This window comes from Anabrus simplex, chromosome 6 (assembly GCF_040414725.1).
Source record: "Anabrus simplex isolate iqAnaSimp1 chromosome 6, ASM4041472v1, whole genome shotgun sequence".
NCBI classification, from domain to species: domain Eukaryota; kingdom Metazoa; phylum Arthropoda; class Insecta; order Orthoptera; family Tettigoniidae; genus Anabrus; species Anabrus simplex.
The window spans coordinates 300,019,856-300,040,212 of NC_090270.1; the positions used below are offsets into that span (position 1 = coordinate 300,019,856).

Genomic DNA, 20,357 nt, shown 5'->3' on the forward strand with positions numbered 1-20,357 from the left:
TAATATTACTAAGGCTAAATGAACATACACCTTTTATTTATTAAAACTTAATACTAACATAATGCATTTCTAAGAATTCAGAGGTATTATAAAATGGATTTTTTATTAACCAATCATACATTTTTCTTTCAAAATTACTATAAGGAGTGGACCGTGCAGAATGCAGTAATTTATTAAATAATCTTAAACAACTGATTTTATGTGAGTGAGCAGTATTTGACAGCCTGTGAAATGGGATGTCAATGTCTGCTTTGCCCCGAGTATCATGAAGGTGAATGTTTTCCCTAGTTCTGAATTCATTTATGCTGTTTTTAACATATGTCAAAGATATATAAATATATGGTACAAATTTATAATTGTCAGTATTTTAAGCTTAATGAAGAGAGGTCAACAATGGTCAATTGCACCAACCCTACACATTGTTCGGACAATCTTTTTCTGTATAAGAAGAATATTATATACAGAAGAAGAATGCCCCCATAATACAGTCCATAAGTAATATGTGACTGGAAGAGACCAAATATGTCATCCTTAGGTAGTCACAGTTAACTAAATCCCTCAATTTTCAAATCAAATAGGCCACTCATGATATTTTTTTACAAACATGATCAATGTGTGTTTCCCAGTTCAATTTGGCATCAATATGAAATCCCAAGAGTTTGACTGACTGACTTTCAATATCTTTGGATAATCCCAGTGTGAAAAATTGAGTTTTATCCTATTGCACAACAGCCTGTTGGATGAAAACCAATGCATTGCAGTTGCAAGAGCTTCCTGTGACATCTGATTCAAACCTGAGATGCTCTGGTGTTTTGTAATTAACACTGTATCATCTCCAAACGATATAAGAGCATGACATCTGACATTTTGCAGTAAATCATTGACTGCCAGAATGAATAAAAATGGACCAAGGACAGAGCCACCAGTTGTAACTTTCTTCAAAGTGGAATACGTATTTTTAATTGAGACAAACTGATATCTGTTATTTAGTATGACTTAATTATGTTCAGTGAGGGATACTCGACAACATACATGTCAAGATTTGAAAGTAAAATTTCATGATTAATACAATCAAAAGCTTTACTTAGATCGCATAACACCAAATAGATCACCTGCTTGTTTTCAAAAGCTGTTAATATCTGATTAACAATTTCAAGAAGCAGTAGTAGTACATTTACTTTGTCGAAACCCAAACTGACAGTCGGATAGGAGATTGTAAGTTTCAAAATAGTTAATAATTGATTGTACAAAAGTGATTCAAATATTTTAGAAATTATTGGAACAATTGAGACTGCATGATAGTTCTGAAGAAATTCTTTGTCCCCACTTTTAAATACTGGAATAACTTCAGAAATTTTAAGTAGATCAGGAAAAACTCGACTCTAAACACCTATTAAAAATAAAAGCTGGAGGTTCAGAAATCACATGTATTATTCTTTTGATGATGTAATTAAATAACCAATAACAATCTATACTCTTAGAGTTTGATAATTTTAAGCTAACTTTAATTACCTCATCAGATGTGATTTCAACCCAATGGAAAGTGTTTCGGCAAGGGGGTTGATTGTAAAGAAAGTAACTTGCAGCTGTATCTGTTGCCTTAATTTGATCTCCAATTTCTTTTACAGAGTTTAAGAAATAATTATTCATTTCTTCCAGATCGAGAACTGTGTCTTGAGTTCGAGTAGGGATGTTTTCTTGTACTATAACATCCCATGCCACCTTGCATTTGTTGGGTGCGTTCTCAATATATTTTTCACAAGCTAAAGTTTTAGCATAGATAAGTTTTCTTTTATATAACATTTTACAATTAAGATAAGCTTTATACACACTATTCTGCTCGGTTCCTCCTTGACAAGAGTTTTTATAAATTCTATACAGCAAAAGCATTCTTTCTCTATACTGAGTCAATTCAACTTCTTGCTTTTAAGTTTACCATTATGACTAATTTTTAACAGTGGTGAACATAAATGCCAGAATTTAACCAATTTATCTAAAAAGTTTCTAAATACAGTTTCAATATCATTTTCTTCCATTTGAAATTCAAACACAAAGCCCCAGTTTATTTGTTTCAGATTTTCAATAAATATGTTAATATAATCATCACCCTGTTTTTTTACCCACATCAGAACAGGTTCGTCATTGTAAATTATGTCAGGCTGGTTAAGATAGAATGATATAAGCAAGGGGGTCATGATTTGCAAAACCCCCACCAACAAGTCTAGGTTTATACAAATCTCTCGAAAAATTTACAATAATATTATCCAAGCACGCATTATTATGTGTAGGTAGCTTGTTTGTGCAAGTTAAATTTAGAGTTCTTAGTAAATTCAGAAAATTTCTAGAAATCTGCCCATCTGAATATGCCATCTCTATGTTAAAATCCCCACAAACAGCAACTTTGGCCTTAAACTTCAAAATTTTTTCCAATACTAATTCAAAATTCTTAGGAAATACATAAGCATCGGCATTTGGAGATCTATACAAACTAACAATTATCAAATGCTGATCAACGAGCTTCACACAACTAAATTCTCCCTCTAATTCCACACAATATTGATTTAAATCAATTTTTACAAATTTAAAACACTCTAACTAAGATCCCAGCTCCCCCATTTTTCTTTTTTACTCCTACAAAACATTTCTGCAACAGTATATCCACGGGGCACAAAATAGGCTATTCTACTTGATTTTCAGAAAGCCAATGCTCCGATAACAAATCACATCAACTTTCTTGGTTTGGCAAAAGTGTTCTAATTCTAACGACTTATTTCTAATGCATTGGATATTCACTTGCAATAAATTGAGAGATTTACTCCTGCTATCCTTCTTTTGAATGCCATTTACCTCTTGGCAACTACTTTTTGTATCACTCATTATTGGTGGAGATTTCTGACCTAATGTTTCATGTACTGATATTTTATGAATTGGAGAATAACATACCTGAGTTTAGCTACTTACTAAACTATCTTTGATAATGGTTTGATTTGGTGACTAATCTGATTCGGTCACAGATGCTAGTTTTGGTTTACATGGCCTCTTAAAATTCATAACATTTTCTAGTTGACTGAGCCAGCTTGAAGAACAATTTTCCTGGTGGGTATTATAACCTAAGGGAGTTGCATTTTTCAAAGTATGTATCTTATGATTAATAAAATCATGAACAATATTAGCAATCTTTCGTTTACCTGAATTGTTTAGATGGAAGCCATGTTTTGTATAACAGTGTCTCTCGAAACTGCTGCATTCAATAACCTGAGTATTCCGAAAATGTTTACAAATTTTAACAATATCTGTATTGACCTTGTCCACTTCAATGTTCACACACGAGTCTCTATTCATATCATGCGTGTGGGGCACGTTCACTACAAAGATGATAGTGTGAGTCAGCTTCCCTAGTGTATTTTTAAGTCATGACCTTACATTCTTGGTGTCGTCATGAGCTACGTCGTTCGACCCACCGATGATAAGCACTGCATCGCTACTCCCAAAGTTCCTAGTTGCTTCTTCTACGTTTTCCAGGACATTGCTGATGGAAGCTCCTGGATATATTTCTCCGGTTGCTGCTATATTCTCGTCGTTTATCACTCCTGCAATTCCCCTTCCTTGGCTATCACCAGACACAGCTACCTTTGCTGACTGAGGCCTAGCTGGGTCTTGATTCTGAGATCTAGGCCTAATTTTTAACCTTGGCACAGCAACGGCAATGGTTCACAACGATTTGGTTTCATGCGCTTGATCACTTTCTTCCAGAATTAAATTATTTAGGGCAGAAAACCTATTCCTGATGTTTATTTCCGAAAATTCAGTTGTAAATTTCTTCTTAGCCGGCCATCCATGAACTACTTGACACCACGTGCTCGAGTTTGTTACTGTTACCGGTATTATCACTCGAAGAATGGTCAGTCCCGTATTCTAGCGGTCGCAGTCTTATTTTAAATCTTGATTTTCTACTTTAAGAGCCTCATTGTTCTTCTGTAGAATGTTTATAATTTCTAATGCACTTTTGTATTCCTCATCATTTATTTTCGGTGCTTCATCGTCAACGCTGTCGCCAACTACAACATTTCGAACACACTGCTCACAAATCCAGTCAACATTTTCATTAGTTTTTACGTCTCTAGGGCAATTTCCGCACTTATAATGCCACCATCGATCACATGAATCAAACAACATAAATGGGATTGTAAATAAAGGGTACCGATCTCTACACATGGTTATGAGGGTGTTTTGGGGTTGTAGTAAGGATGTAAAGGAGAGTGCATATAAGTCTCTGGTAAGACCCCAACTAGAGTATGGTTCCAGTGTATGGGACCCTCACCAGGATTACCTGATTCAAGAACTGGAAAAAATCCAAAGAAAAGCAGCTCGATTTGTTCTGGGTGATTTCCGACAAAAGAGTAGCGTTACAAAAATGTTGCAATGTTTGGGTTGGGAAGAATTGAGAGAAAGAAGAAGAGCGGCTCGACTAAGTGGTATGTTCCGAGCTGTCAGCGGAGAGATGGCGTGGAATGACATTAGTAGACGAATAGGTTTGAATGGCGTTTATAAAAGTATGAAAGATCACGATATGAAGATAAAGTTGGAATTCAAGAGGACAAACTGGGGCAAATATTCATTTATAGGAAGGGGAGTTAGGGATTGGAATAACTTACCAAGGGAGATGTTCAATAAATTTCCAATTTCTTTGAAATCATTTCGGAAAAGGCTAGGAAAGCAACAGATAGGGAATCTGCCACCTGGGCGACTGCCCTAAATGCAGATCAGTATTGACTGATTGATATAATATATCAGATTCCCTATGGGAATCAACATCTATATCATCTGATAGCCAAGCAGGCATCAATTTTTGGTAAAGAGACAAAGTCTCTCATAGTGCATTGGCACTGCCGGTGGCTCCAAGTAGAATACACAGTGGCCTCCACGGTGTGCACTAGCCAGCGTCTTGGTAGGTCTGCTAGGTACCACCTGATGAGCCCAACCTAGCACACGAGGGCGAAACGCTGGCAACCAGGAACGAGTTAGCTGGAAAATTTATAATGTCCAATAACAGACCATTAATATTGGTATTATAAATTTGCTCATTCAGAACAAATATTTCAGATTCCCTATGGGAATCAACATCTATATCATCTGATGGCCAAGCAGGCATCAATTTTTGATAATGAGACAAAGTCTCTCATAGTGCATTGGCACTGCCGGTGACTACAATTAGCCTACGCAGTGGCCTCCACGGTATGCACTAGCCAGCGTCTTGGTAGGTGTTGTAGGTACCAACTGATGAGCCCAGCCTAGCACACGAGGGCGAAATGCTGGCAACCAGGAATGAGTTAGCTGGAAAATTTATAATGTCCAATAACGGACCATTAATATTGGTATTATAAATTTGCTCATTCGGAACAAATATTTCAGATTCCCTATGGGAATCAACATCTATATCATCTGATAGCCAAGCAGGCATCAATTTTTGATAATGAGACAAAGTCTCTCATAGTGCATTGGCACTGCCGGTGGCTACAATTAGCCTACGCAGTGGCCTCCACGGTATGCACTAGCCAGCGTCTTGGTAGGTGTGCTAGGTACCAACTGATGAGCCCATCCTAGCACACGAGGGTGAAACGCTGGCATCCAGGAATGAGTTAGCTGGAAAATTTATAGTGTCCAATAACAGACCATTAATATTGGTATTAACTGCAAAATGACCTCGATAATGTTGTGAGATGGACAGTGGGCAATGGTATGATGATATACGGGGATAAAAGTCAGGTTGTGGGTTTCACAAATGGGAAGGGTTCTCTCAGTTTTAGTTACTGCGTTGATGGGGTGAAAGTTCCATTTGGGGATCATTGTAAATGCCTAGGTATTAATATAAGGAAAGATCTTCATTGGGGAAATCACATAAATGGAATTGTAAATAAAGGGTACAGATCTCTGCACATGGTTATGAGAGTATTTAGGGATTGTAGTAAGGATGTAAAGGAGAGAGCATATTTGTCTCTGGTGAGACCCCAACTAGAGTATGGTTCCAGTGTATGGGACCCTTACTAGGATTACTTGATTCAGGAACTGGAAAAAATCCAAAGAAAAGCAGCTCGATTTGTTCTGGGCGATTTCCGACAAAAGAGTAACGTTACAAAAATGTTGCAAAGTTTGGGCTGGGAAGACTTGGGAGAAAGGAGACGAGCTGCTCGACTAAGTGGTATGTGATATAGATGTTGATTCCCATAGGGATATTGGTATTATAAGTGGTATGTTCCGAGCTGTCAGTGGAGAGACGGCGTGGGAGGACATCAGTAGACGAATAAGTTTGGTTGGTGTCTTTAAAAGTAGGAAAGATCACAATATGAAATGAAGTTGGAATTCAAGAGAACAAATTGGGGTAAATGTTTGTTTATAGGAAGGTGAGTTAGGGATTGGAATTACTTACCAAGGGAGATATTCAATAAATTTCCAATTTCTTTGCAATCATTTAAGAAAAGGCTAGGAAAACAACAGATAGGGAATCTGCCACCTGGGCGACTGCCCTAAATGCAGATCAGTAGTGAGTGATTGATACACAAATTCCATTTTTCACTAACCTTCGACATTTTCTGCACTTTACATCACATTTTACAATTAAAACACTACGTCGTCAATACCGGGCGCCATTTTCAAATCAGAACGCAGTCCAGTCACAATGTCCTTATCACAAGTGTTTTCGTAACAGAAAACTACAGACTACTAACATGTTCCGAAACCTTGAACGAAGATTGCAGTCAACTGGGACACTTGGAAGGGTAACTTCCCTTAAAGATGCTCCTATAACTTCTGGTCAAAATGAAGAGGCTGTTTTGGGCGTTGTCCATATTAAACCCCGTATTACTACTCGCACGCTGGCACAACAGGCTAACATCAGCTGGTCATCAGTCATGCGTATACTGCATAACAAGTAATTTCACCCATACCATTCACAGTTATACTAGCAGATCCACGGACGTGATTTCAAGCTAGAGTAACATTTTGTCAATGGGCATTATTCAGGGTGACCAATAATGCAGCCCTTTTGTCAAGGGTCCTGTTTTTCAGATAAATCACGATTTCACAACAATGGTGTCATGAATCAGCACAATATGCACTATCGGAGTGCGGAGAATCCCCACTGGGTAAGACAAGGCCCGTTTCAAGTGCAGTGGGGAGTAAATGTCTGGTGTGGGATCTTGGGTGACTGTCTCATCGGACCATATTTCTTTGACTGACATCTAACGGGAGCACGCTAAATGAACTCCCACGGTTGCTGTAGAACGTGCCACTGCACGAGTGATTACAAATGTAGTTTTAACAGGACAGGGCACCACATCATAAATCAGTAATCGTCCAAAACCATCTTAATGCTTCATATCCAAATAAATGGACAGGAAAGGGCGGACCTGTTCACTGGCCCACTAGATCATCCGATTTAATGCCACTTGACTTCTTCCTGTGGGGTCACTTAAAGCAGGTAGTATATGCATAGGAGCCTAAAGATCCTGGTCACCTTTGGCAATCACCGAAGCATGCCAAGCTGTTACACCTGACATGTTACAATGTGCAAGAATGTCTGTAAAACGTTGTGCTGAAATCTGCATAAACCAAGGTGATCAACATTTTGAACACTTGTTACACTGAATATGCAGGGTAAGCTACTTCCTACCTACAGACCATCATGTCATACCCCAACCTGGTTATGTAACATCGGATAAAACGGTCCTTTTCAGGACCAAATAAAAATTCACTCTTTGGAACAGGATGACATATGGCCATATTACAGTCACTGTGTGATAGGTGTGTCATCAAGAAAGAAAGAACAGCAGAATTAGATTTTTGTCATCAAGAAAGGACAGCTGGATTTAATTTTTGTTTGTAATATTTTGTATTGTGCAAAATGAAGAAATAAGAACTCTGGACTGTGCTGGATTTTTTTTTTTTTTTTGTAACTGGAACAAAATATTAATTTGAATATGTTTGTAATAATTTTTTTTGGGAAACATCAAAATATATGGAAATGTAAATGAGCATTGCAAGATGCGAGAATTGTTTTGAAGTGATATTCTTTTTGTATGTAAATTATGTAATTGGTCATTTAAATTAATGTCAGCAAGTGTGAAGAAAAGACATTTGGGACGTTTTAACTTGAAGAATTTCTTGAAGAATCATTTGAAATTCTTTTTGAAATTCTGTGTAACCTTGTAATCTGATTTTAAAAAATTTGTAAGGTGCTTTAATTTTGAGGCACCCTATGCCGCACGTGCAGTTACCGATGTTGAAACAGGTGATGTAATCCCTCTTGCATCAGTAGGCCAGGAAATGACCATATATGGTCATGCAATTGAATTGGCGAAAAGAACGGGAATCTAGTGGAACAGTGTCCTATTGGTGGATTGTGATTTGTCAATTTCCGGCCTTAGGCCGCTTCGCATGCGGGATGCAATTATGCCACGTCTATTCCATCTGATCGTCCTGGAGTGCGGATGCGCTCAAGGAGTTCCCCTTGGGAACTCCAGCTTTCCATGGTAAGTGGTGTTTTCATGTTATTCTCAATGTTTCCTCATTTTGTTTGATTTAATTTAATTCCTTTTGTATTTTGGTATTTCCTTGCTTAATGTAATTTTCAAAGTTTCTAATTTAATGTGTCTGAGTTTGGCCTAGATTCCTGTTGATTTGTAATTTCCAAGTCTTTTACCTGCATTTTTAATCGACAACCCATGTGTAATTCTGCATACGTTAAACTTGTGTTTTACTAAGTGATTTAAGTATCCTGATTATGTTTTTGCTTTGGTTAGTCAATCTGTATCTGTCGTTGAGTCAAGCATCAGTTGCTATCTAATTTAACTTGCTTCTTGTAAATGTTCTTTGTTATTTTTAATATAGTTTTGCTAGAGGGTGAATCTTGTAAACATTTTCTCCCCCATAACGTCATACCTTCCTATGGACCTCATAGGGCTCCTGCACCTTCAACAATCCTTTCTTAGTTGTCTTATTAGGCCTATAAGGCCTATGATTTGATTTTGAGTATTGATAGCACCGTCTCATTTCCAAGTTTTGAGATGAAATCACCGCCACTATGTCATTTTACTATTTCCTTTTTTGTATTAATATTACTATTTATTATTATTATGAATTTTGTGCACGCATAGTCTCGAATCAACGCTACATTGGTAGCAAAGCGTGGTTACAATCCACGAACCTCTGGGTTATGGGCCCAGCACGCTTCAACGATGTGATAAGTGTGTCATCAAGAAAGAACAGCAGAATTGCATTTTCGTTATCAAGAAAGGACAGCTGGATTTCATTTTTGTTTGTAATATTTTGTATTCTGCAAAATGATGAAATAAGAACTCTGGACTCTGCTGGAATTATTTTTTTTATGTAACTGGAACAAAATATTAATTTGAATATGTTTGTAATAATTTTTTTAGGGAAACATCAAGATATATGGAACTGTAAATGAACATTGCAAGATGTGAGAATTGTTTTGAAGTGATTTTTTTGTGTGTAAATTTTATGTAATTGATCATTTAAATTAATGTCAGCAAGTGTGAAGAAAAGACATTTGTGACATTTTAACTTGAAGAATTTCTTGAAGAATTATTTTTTGAAATTCTGTGTAACCTTGTAATCTTATTTTAAAAAATTTATAAGGTGCTTTAATTTTGAGGCACCCTATACCGCATGTGCAGTTACCGATGTTGAAACAGGTGATGTAATTCCTCTTGCATCAGTAGGCCAGGAAATGACCATATATGGTCCTGCAATTGAATTGGCGAAAAGAACGAGAATCTAGTGGAACAGTGTCCTATTGGTGGATTGTGATTTGTCAATTTCCGGCCTTAGGCCGCTTCGCGAGTGAGATGCAATTAGGCTGTGTCTATTCCATCTGATCGTCCTCGAGTGCAGATGCGCTCGAGGAGTTCCCTTGGGAACTCCAGCTTTCCGCGGTAAGTGCTGTTTTCATGTTATTCTCCATGTTTTCTGATTTTGTTTAATTTAATTTATTTCCTTTTGTATTTTGGTATTTCCTTGCTTAATGTAATTTTCAAAGTTTCTAATTGTATGTGTCTGAGTTTGCCCTAGATTCCTGTTGATTTGTAATTTCCAAGTCTTTTACCTGCATTTTTAATCGACAACCCATGTGTAATTCTGCATACGTTAAATTTGTGTTTTACTAAGTGATTTAAGTATCCTGATTATGTTTTTGCTTTGTTTAGTCAATCTGTATCTGTCGTTGAGTCAAGCATCAGTTGCTATATAATTTAACTTGCTTCTTGTAAACCTTCTTTGTTATTTTTAATATAGTTTTGCTAGAGGGTGAATCTTGTAAACATTTTCTCCCCCATAATGTCATACCTTCCCATGGACCTCATAGGGCTCCTGCACCTTCCACAACCCTTTCTTAGTTGTCATTATTAGGCCTAAAAGTTCCCAGCATATGATTTGATTTTGCGTATTGATAGCTACTGTCTCGTTTCCAAGTTTTGATATTAAATCACCGCCACTGTATCATTTTACTATTTCCTTTTTTGTATTATTATTATTATTACTATTTATTATTATTATTATTATTATTATTATTATTATTTTTGTGTACGTGTATTCTCGACTCAACACTACAACTGTAAACAGTGTTAATCAAAAAACAAATACTATCCCAGCCTGTGAATCGAACCTACAGCTTGGCTGAAACAAGAGCAGTGATGCATGATTTAGCCACCATAGCTACCACAAGCTGTGGTGCATAGCCAGCACATTGTAGTCCTTATAGACACTTCCTGTCAAAATGTAAGATAGTATTACTTGCAGCTGTGATCATTTTACACATTAATTATAGTTTAAATAATAGAAATAACACTGCCGCTAATGATTTCTACCACATTCGTGAGCATTATATGAACAGTATATTTGTACAAAGGCCATAAAGGAACAGGTACTAATGTTTTTTGGATGGCTATGATATACGCATTAGTTAGGTTACCTATCTTCGAAAAAAATGCAGGTTTGGTGAACCATCCAGTATATCAAATTTAGGCATTGTACAGTAGCTCCTTTTTCTTAATTGAAAGATTATTTGGTGATGATCTGAATGACTTATAATAATTTCATTTCATGTACCACTTTAAAGATCTTCCAGAGTACAGTACAGTTAAAATATATATCAACTTACAGGACTACATCAAGGAATGAGTACATACACTTCTCACCTATTTTGTTGTCCTGGTTTTCATTCACAGTTATTCTTGCTGAAAGAGATCTTTCTACTAAAAATCATCATTATCAGTTTGCCCTTTCAACGAGCAAGTAGGGTGTCTACTAAAAATATTAAGCTAAATTAAACTAAATGCTTTTGTGACCTACCTGTAGCTGCATAACACTAATACGAAGATCTGATTCATTGAATTCATAAGGTATGTTCCACCCTAGGGGTCCAAATTTACGCCGTTCTTGAACAAGTGCATGGAAAAAGCACAAACTGAAAAGTAGATTCTGCCATTCTCTTATCTTGTTGCAGCCTCGGAAGAATACTGGGTCTGAAATGGGGTCTGTTAGGTAGGACCGTAAAAGGTTTGACTTCAAGCCTTTTGGAGCTTCATTAGTCATCTTAACACCTGTACATAATAAAATCAGTTATTAATTTCTGAATGCATAGAGTACTAGATGACAGAGTACATATGTCCAGTAACTGTATTCATGCACTGCATTCACAGAGCCTCTTGAGTATGTATGAAGCCCATGGACCTCGAATTATATAGGACCCCCGGACACAATATAATAGGCATTGTTTCATTTCAATAACATAAACTTAGAGCTCAACCAAAGAACACTTTATGAGCATTTTTGAAATCACCATATGGGCTACATTTGTGAGCCCCCGTATGTACTTCCCTTCTGCGATACCAGTGCATCAATTGCTCAATTCATTTTGAAAATATTCATGGTAGTAGTTTTAGGTGAACACTATGTCTGTGTATATATACTTAAATTATGTAAAGTGTATAAAGAGAGAAGGGAACATGAAAAAGAACACATGTAGGATGAACACAATGACAAGTCAGCATGAGAAAAAAGAGCAATAGAAAGAAAACACCAAAGGACAATTTCCACTTCTTCATACACTGCCGTCTTCAAACAGATTGATTCTCTCTTCATCAGTCCCAGTTCTTGTGTATCAATTCTTTTTCAGCCCCAACACAAGCTCCTTTCTGCTTCCCAGCTTCATCAGGAGGATGGGCATCAACATTTCTAGCAGGCCTATCTTAATAGATCTTCAGTCTTGATGTGGGAAGTGAGGAAAATGAAGGAGGCCGGATAGATGCAGGATAAAGGAAGAGACAAGAGATTAATAGAGGTAGTAAGACTAGAAAGATAGGACAAAAGAAAAAAGATCATAATGTGATCTCTTTATATGACTTGATTTGACACTTGCTTGTCTTCACCATTATTTATATAATGAACATCTATATTCATAGGAAAGCTAAATTAATGTTTAATAGTTCTTGATTCATAAATCATGTTTGAGAACTTAAAGAATTATTCATACGAAGCATGCTTTTTTATGTAAGCACCATTTTTTAAATATGGCTGCTACAGCGCTTTGGTTGTCGTTCAGAGCATGCACGCTCAGTAAGTACATCTGTAGGCTAGCCATAAACACCATTACAGAAGTATTCACCCGTATTTACGTTTGTTTGTGCGTATTGAAAATGCCTCTGACAATTAATGGTCCCACCAAATGTGAAGTACACATTGTGATTCTTTTTCTAAACGGAAATTCAAACCAATGCGCTCTTGAAATTCACCGGCAGATTAGTGAAGTGTACGGAAAACACACTATGAGCGGAGGAATGGAAAATGGATTAGAGCATTTAAAGAAGGCCGTACTAACGACCACAACAAGAAGCGTATTGAGCGACCATCTGTCATTGCTGAAGACTTGGTGCAAAAAGTTGATGCAAAGTTTCGAGAAAACAGACGCTTTAGGAATTTGTCATTAAGTTACGAGTAGCCTAAAATTTCAAGGAGTGTTCTTTATGAAACTGTCAGGACACTTAGATTATTGGAAGTTGTTCTCACACAATCCAAAACAAATGGCATGACAAGCTCACAAGGGGGATTCTTTTGCTTCATGACAATAAGCGACCTCAGATGGCTAATTGAACCCGAGACTTCATTTCGTTGGGGACAATTTGATCATCCTCCATACAGTCATGATCTACTTGTTCCTGCACTTGAAAAAGCATTCAAGAAGGCAGAGCCACAAGGATGATGACCTAAAAACTACTGTGCTGCAGTGGCTGGCATATCAGGTGGCAGATTTCTCTGAGGATGGAATCGTTGCCTACGCTATAATACAAGGCCTTGAAATGCACTCCTGGAAACGGGTTGCTTCCTAGTTCAGCATTCAACCGCTAGGATCGCGTCCTTGCCCCCTTGTATTCGCATGGCCGTATATGTCAATAAGTAAGTTATATCCTAAATAAAAAGAACTGAATGTTTTTGCAAGTATTGACAGTACTTTATTTATAGAGCTGCATTGGCTTGGATATGTCATTGAAGTTTCAAAACTTTCCTTCTGAGGGGCTTCTTATCAAGTTTAAAACTCTCTCTCTTCTACTTGAGTGGCTCAAAGCAATGTTGTCTAACAGAGGTCTCAGAAATTTTCATAGTGGAAAAAGAGGTAGTTTGTCGCCTTTACACTTTCCACACTTAATTTCACTGTTGAACATGTCTTTCGAAAAAATATACGTAAACTTTTAAGTAACTCTCTTCGGGGCAAGTACTGCGTATCAGAGGTGACAAATTCCGTCGTTCAGTGAAGTGCCACAGACGATGATTTTCGGTATCTTAGGGCTCCTCGATCTTGAAAACGAATAAGACACAATGTTGGACTTTGAGTAGCTGGAGAAGAGATATGTTCTAAACAGCCTTTACAGTCTGTTTTTTCTTTTGCCACACAAACCATAATGTCATTGTATTCCGCTTGGCGTCTTAGGTAGCTGAAGAAGAGCTCAATGTCATAGCTCGTTAGGTTTCTCGTCAATGCATAATGCAAATGTATACTTATGAGGTATTTTACGCAGGCCACAGTGGATTGGGTAGTCAAGATCTATGCCTGATACATTTCTCTCATGAATCCTTTTTACTTTCTTTGAATGTATTTGAAGTTTCTTAGTCTATGACAGGAAATCATTAATTAACCAACTGAGGCGTTCATCTTCAGTACTAAAAGATGCTTTTTTTTTTTTTTCTGCCGGTGGCTTTACGTCGCACCGACACAGATAGGTATTATGGCGACGATGGGATAGGAAAGGCCTAGGAGTTGGAAGGAAGTGGCCGTGGCCTTAATTAAGGTACAGACCCAGCATTTGTCTGATGTCAAAATGGGAAACCACGGAAAACCATTTTCAGGGCTGCCGACAGTGGGATTCGAACCCACTATCTCCCGGATGCAAGCTCACAGCCGCGCGCCCCTAACCGTACGACCAACTCACCCGGTTAAAAGATGCTCGTTTGTTTTCGTTCCTGGAATATGTCCCATGTGAGGTGATGCAGACGTCATGCGCATCGAACAATTTCATAAAATGCTCCATAAAACAAATGGCTTATTTTAAACTGTATTTAATGCTCTCGGGACAAACCACCTCCATACGTTTCAAACCAGAGATTGTTTCAGGGGAAAATACAATATTTTTAGCTCTTGCTACATTCATTTTCGCCAAATTTGTTGGGCAAATTATTTTCCTCGTTGGTTTCCTAATTTAAGATTTCTGAGTTTGAAGATGCCTCTCAAATGATCGCCGGTCATGGTAGCATTGTTTACAAAAAAAAGTCCAATGACAAATTTTGGGATCGCCCGATTCTTATGACGTAACTCGGATAAAAACTTAGGAACAGAGGCCTACTTCGATCAGCTTGAATTCGTATCTCATGCGTACTTCCTCCGTATAATGATTCGAACATTGAACATTCACTGGAAACTTGTGAAACGAAATTCCACTACCTTTAATTTCTCGTGAATAAACCATCACTGGAACTGCGAATGCTTAACATCATTACATAAAATCAGCTTCATGGTCCGTATCGCACTTCAATAGATTCACAATTAAGTATTTATTTATTTTCCACCTAGTCGATACAATGATTGCTTAAGGCAATTTTTAATGGTCAAAAGTGGTACATGTTTCGTATATTATCAACATCTTCAGCCACATAACACTGTTTAGATGAAAAATATATAAAATTGACAAAGTAATGCTTTAGAGGAAGTGTCCTTAAAATTAACATAAGATTGACAAGATATAGAAAAAAGGTAATGCAATAATTTTCACTTCAGTGTAACCACTTCCATGGCGTTTTACGGGCCCTATTTCCAGGCCTTGTATTATAACGTAGGCAACGGATGGAATACAGAAGCTGGTTTCATGATATGACAAGTGCCTTAATATGCTTGGAAATTAGGTTGAGAAGTAGTTTAAGGTACAGGCTTACATGTAAAAAAAAAAAAAAAAAAAAAAAAAAAAAAAGAAAATTATTGCATTACCTTTTTTCTATATCTTGTCAATCTTATGTTAATTTTAAGGACACTTCCTCTAAAGCATTACTTTGTCAATTTTATATATTTTTCATCTAAACAGTGTTATGTGGCTGAAGATGTTGATAATATACGAAACATGTACCACTTTTGATCATTAAAAATTGCCTTAAGCAATCATTGTATCGACTAGGTGGAAAATAAATAAATACTTAATTGTGAATGCTTAACATCAGACGAATACATAATACATTCACAACCAACTCAGTTAATGAACACGTTTAAAGGCGCGAACCTGGTACACAGGGGGGCAAGAAAGCGATCCTAGCGGCCCGGCATTGAACTTCAGTGTAACCACTTCCATGGCGTTTTACGGGCCCTATTTCCAGGCCTTGTATTATAACATAGGCAACGGATGGAATACAGAAGCTGGTTTCATGATATGACAAGTGCCTTAATATGCTTGGAAATTAGGTTGAGAAGTAGTTTAAGGTACAGGCTTACATGTAAAAAAAAAAAAAAAAAAAAAAAAAAAAAAAAAAAAGTGAAAATTATTGCATTACCTTTTTTCTATATCAAAATGGTACTTAATTAAAAAACATGCCTCGTAGATGCCAATTAACATGCATAACTTGACATAAAAGCTAAATGTGAATAAAACAAGAATCAGTAAGAAAGGTAAACGTACCATTCTGAAGGATTGATACAGGGAAATTACTAGATGGGTAGCTAGTGAGCCACAAGCGAAACTCTCTGTGTGTGTCATCTGGATTGATAACTTCATCACAGATGCGATCTAATTCAGGCATCCAACTGACTGCTAGATGGCAGTTTTGTAAGACCACCCAGGTGCCTGCTTTGACTGCTTCATCAATAAGGAAAGCTGCTCTGGGACCCTGTGTGCAACAAGACAAATCAAAGTTTAATGATAGAAGTACTTTGGTGAGAATAACAGAGGATGAAATCAACTTTAAGTAATAAAACTGTGCATGCTACTTATTATGACATATGCTGTTGTATTTTGCAACAGTTCACAACATATAGGGTGACACCAATATCCAGAAAAGTGTGCAATGCTGAAGTGTATACATTGTCCAGAATTATGAATTCAGAATTAGCTTCTAAATCTTCTTCCCTTATGAAAAGTAGTATGTGTGGGCACATCTAGAAATATTTGACAACAGGGTGACCACTAGTAACTTACGTCTATTTTCCCTGTATTCAATTTAGTGGAACATAAGAGTGACGCTTGAGTATGTATCACTCTAGAATCATCATCTTAAAACATATTTTACATGTACACTTGCAATGGCATAAAGAACTTGAAATAATGTATCTTAAGTCAAACAAGTTAAGTAGAATTTATCATAAAGTGCCAATCTGTGAAGCTGGTTATCAGTACCGATCAGAAATACAGACCGTTATACTTACGTTAATGAAATGTCATCAAACTGGTGAGCACGGTGTAGAGGTGTCCTTTTTTTACCTTCTGATAAGACGTGAGCCTTGAGTTCAGCATATTTACTTACCTTTTTCATTTTATGGATATGCTGGTAAATTATTTATGAAATCACCAAAATCTGAACCACTCTTATTGTGAAAAAAATGCATATTTTGTCTTTTGTAATAGATTCATCATATTTTGCATTTTATGCTTATAAATGCATGCCCTGGCATTTTTTACTAATGTTTAATATAATCCGCAAGTGCAAGGAATGTGATTTATGACAATGATGATTCATAGATAAGAGAGCTCATTCAGATAAGAAATGAGCAATTAGCTGGGCAGTATGAAAGAGTTAAGAAACAGCAGAATAGTGAGCAGGGAAGCATGACTCACCAACGATACCTGATATGTGAAGCTGATGTCATAAATCCGTGATCCAATCCCAGTGTTTCTCCAAACACGCCTGGGAGTCATTGTTGCCAATCTTGCTATTTTACACTGATCCAAGTGGTTGTGAATTATTGTTTAGCTACAAGAAACTGAAAATTCAATACTGCTACTTTTTGAAGACCTTTAGCTACAAAAAATTGATTTATCATTGTTGGTATAGGGATTCAGCAATTTTGTCATGGCTGAGTAGTGACTTCCTCTGTATGGTAGTTGACAAAACTGTTGGGAATCACAGTATGAACACTTCGTGTGGCAAATCAATCTATCACACTAGTAGTGGCACAGCTTCGATAGCGGCTGATTAGATATTTTGTTTAGCCCAGTCGTCTTAACAGTACTGAGTGCGTTGCGTGTGAGTTGTGGAATGTGACTATGTGTTAAGTGTGTGTCAGTGGCGGCTCGTGCTGAATAATGTTGGTGGTTCTGCTCTGTGACGCCCAGGCCATTGCAGTAAGTGTAATAGACAAATCTAAATTCGTATTGCACACGGAAAATGTCAGCTGAGCTTGTGTGAATCCTTCCTCCAACCCCGCGGAAACGCTTTACTCCATGTCATATCAGTGGTGAAGTTCTCGAAAATGTACCGAAATAATACAGGTAGACGTTCATTTCAATTTGTAAGACGCCGATTTCGAGGGACGTCGACAATATAAATAACTGACTTGTACAAAAAACAACAATTAAAAAGTTACCAAAAATAAAGCCCCTCTTCCGCTTATCAAAAAAAAATGTTGACTTATCAACTCATTCATATTTACAAAGGTTCCGAGACCTGCATACATCTTTGGCAGCCAGCTTTCTTAATGGAAGGGGAATCTCATCTAATGGTACTAGCGTTTCTGTTTTCATTTTCATGACTACCTAACTCGGAAGAATTCACTACCATTATGGAGAAACATAGTCATGATTACTGTATATACTTGTAGGCCTCAGAACTCGCTCATTCGCTTCGTACGAAAAAACATTTTCGGTCGTCGGATAGAGTTTTGCTGAAGTCCTGGTCATTTACCCCCAATCATAAGGTATGTTGTTTGAAGACTTAACATGGACAGTAAATTGATTTTGTGTTACTTAATCACAACCATCCTCTTTTATCATGCATTTATGTATGTATGTATGTATGTATGTATGTATGTATGTATTTATTTATTTATTTATTATTATTCTTCATTTAGGCCTACAATGGACCACGTGGTTCTTAACTCTGGTGAGCTCTTTTCTTCCTCTTAGCCCCGTATTCTTTCATTCTAGCGCTATGGATGTCTTTTCTTTCTTGAGTCCATTTCACTCCTACTCCTGGACGCAGTGATTTAGTTGTTAGAGACTGGAGAGAGTCAGATGTCTTGACTAACTTTCTGAATTTATCTCGGTTGTAAATGTCAATGTGATCAATGTTTAGGTATTGTAGGTCTTTCCGTACTAAATTCGTCCATTTGGCATTTGTTGCTTTCCCTCTAGATACAGTGTTGAAGATTCTTGAAGTGAGTCTCTGGCTGTCCATCCTGACTACATGACCATAGAAGATTAGTCTTCTCTTCCTCATAGCTGTTGTAATGCTCTCTATTTTACTGTACAGTTCCTTGTTGTGCCTGATTCTGTAGCCATCTCCTTCTTTAATGGGACCCATAATCCTTCTGAGGATCTTTCGCTCTTTCAGTTCTAGTTTTCTGAGTTGTCCTTTCCGGGTCATGTTTAGGCATTCTGAGGCGTACAGTACAGATGGTCTTACTATGGTGTTGTAGTGTCTAAGTTTAAGATTCAAGGAGAGGGATTTAGACTTGTATATATTCTTACAAAGATGATAAGCTCTTTCTAATTTAGTGCATCTACTCTTCATTGCAAGATCCTCATTAACATTTGGGGTTATCCACTCTCCAAGATATTTGAATGAGTTGACCTTGTGTATTATTTTGCCCCCTAAAGAAATGAAGTTGGGTGCTTCTCTGATGTTTGTCAGAAATTCTGTTTTATTGACAGCGATCTTTAGCCCTGCTTTAGCTGCTATGCGTTCTAAGGAGGATAGCTGGAACGTAGCTTCTTCCATACTTGAAGCTAAGAGTGTGAGGTCATCTGCGAAGGCTAAGCAAGTAACTGTTAACTTGTCTTTTTTGTAGCCGATTTTTAATCCAGAGTTGTCAGCTAGTGTTTTCGTCCATTCCCGAATGACCTTCTCCAGCAGACAGTTAAACAGGATAGGGGACAAACCATCTCCCTGTCTAACACCTGTTTTGATCTCGAAGCTTTTTGATAATACCCCTCTGAATTTGACTTTGGACATGGTGTTTGTCAGAGTAGCCTTCATAAGATTCAAAGTCTTCTTATCCAGTCCCATTTCAGTCAACGTCTCAAAGAGGGACTGTCTGTCTACCGAGTCGTAAGCCTTCTGGAAGTCAACGAAAATTGCTACATAGGGTGAGGTGCTGAGGTTTTTGTAGGTAAAGATAGTTTTGAGGTTCAGAATCTGCTCTGTGCATGATCTTGACTTCCTAAATCCAGCTTGGTACTCTCCTATGCAGGAATCTAATTGTGCCTCCACTCTTTTAAGCAATGCTTTGGAGAAGATTTTGTACGTCACTGATAGGAGAGAGACCCCTCTATAGTTGTTAGGGTCTAACTTGTCTCCTTTCTTGTGCAGCGGGTGGATGATAGCTGAAGTCCAATCCCTTGGTAGTGTTTCTGTTGTCAAGATGTCAGTTATGATTCTATGGATACTGTCAATTGACTCTTCATCTGTATGTCCCAGTGAGCTAATGGCTCAAGGAGGGACTGCCCTTTACAATCACATCTTGGCAACTTTAAGTTTCAGTTAACAGATAAGGCATGGAAAAAAGAAGATATTAAAAATAAACTAAACTTAGGTGGAAAAATAGGAACACAGTGGTTATCGATTTATTCTCCAACATATTGTTCAAGGAAGTA

General features: G+C 37.3%; 1 protein-coding gene across 1 annotated transcript in view; it reads right to left on the reverse strand.

Annotated features, from left to right (window-relative positions):
• The window catches only part of Dnah3 (dynein heavy chain 3, axonemal), a 912,075-nt gene that overhangs the window by 63,172 nt on the left and 828,546 nt on the right, over positions 1 to 20,357 (reverse strand). The window contains exons 60-61 of the mRNA XM_068228454.1: positions 16,230 to 16,437; positions 11,368 to 11,618 (exon numbers count right to left, since the gene is read on the reverse strand). Of these exons, the coding sequence (XP_068084555.1) occupies positions 11,368 to 11,618; positions 16,230 to 16,437 (459 nt within the window). The remainder of the gene's footprint in view (positions 1 to 11,367; positions 11,619 to 16,229; positions 16,438 to 20,357) is intronic.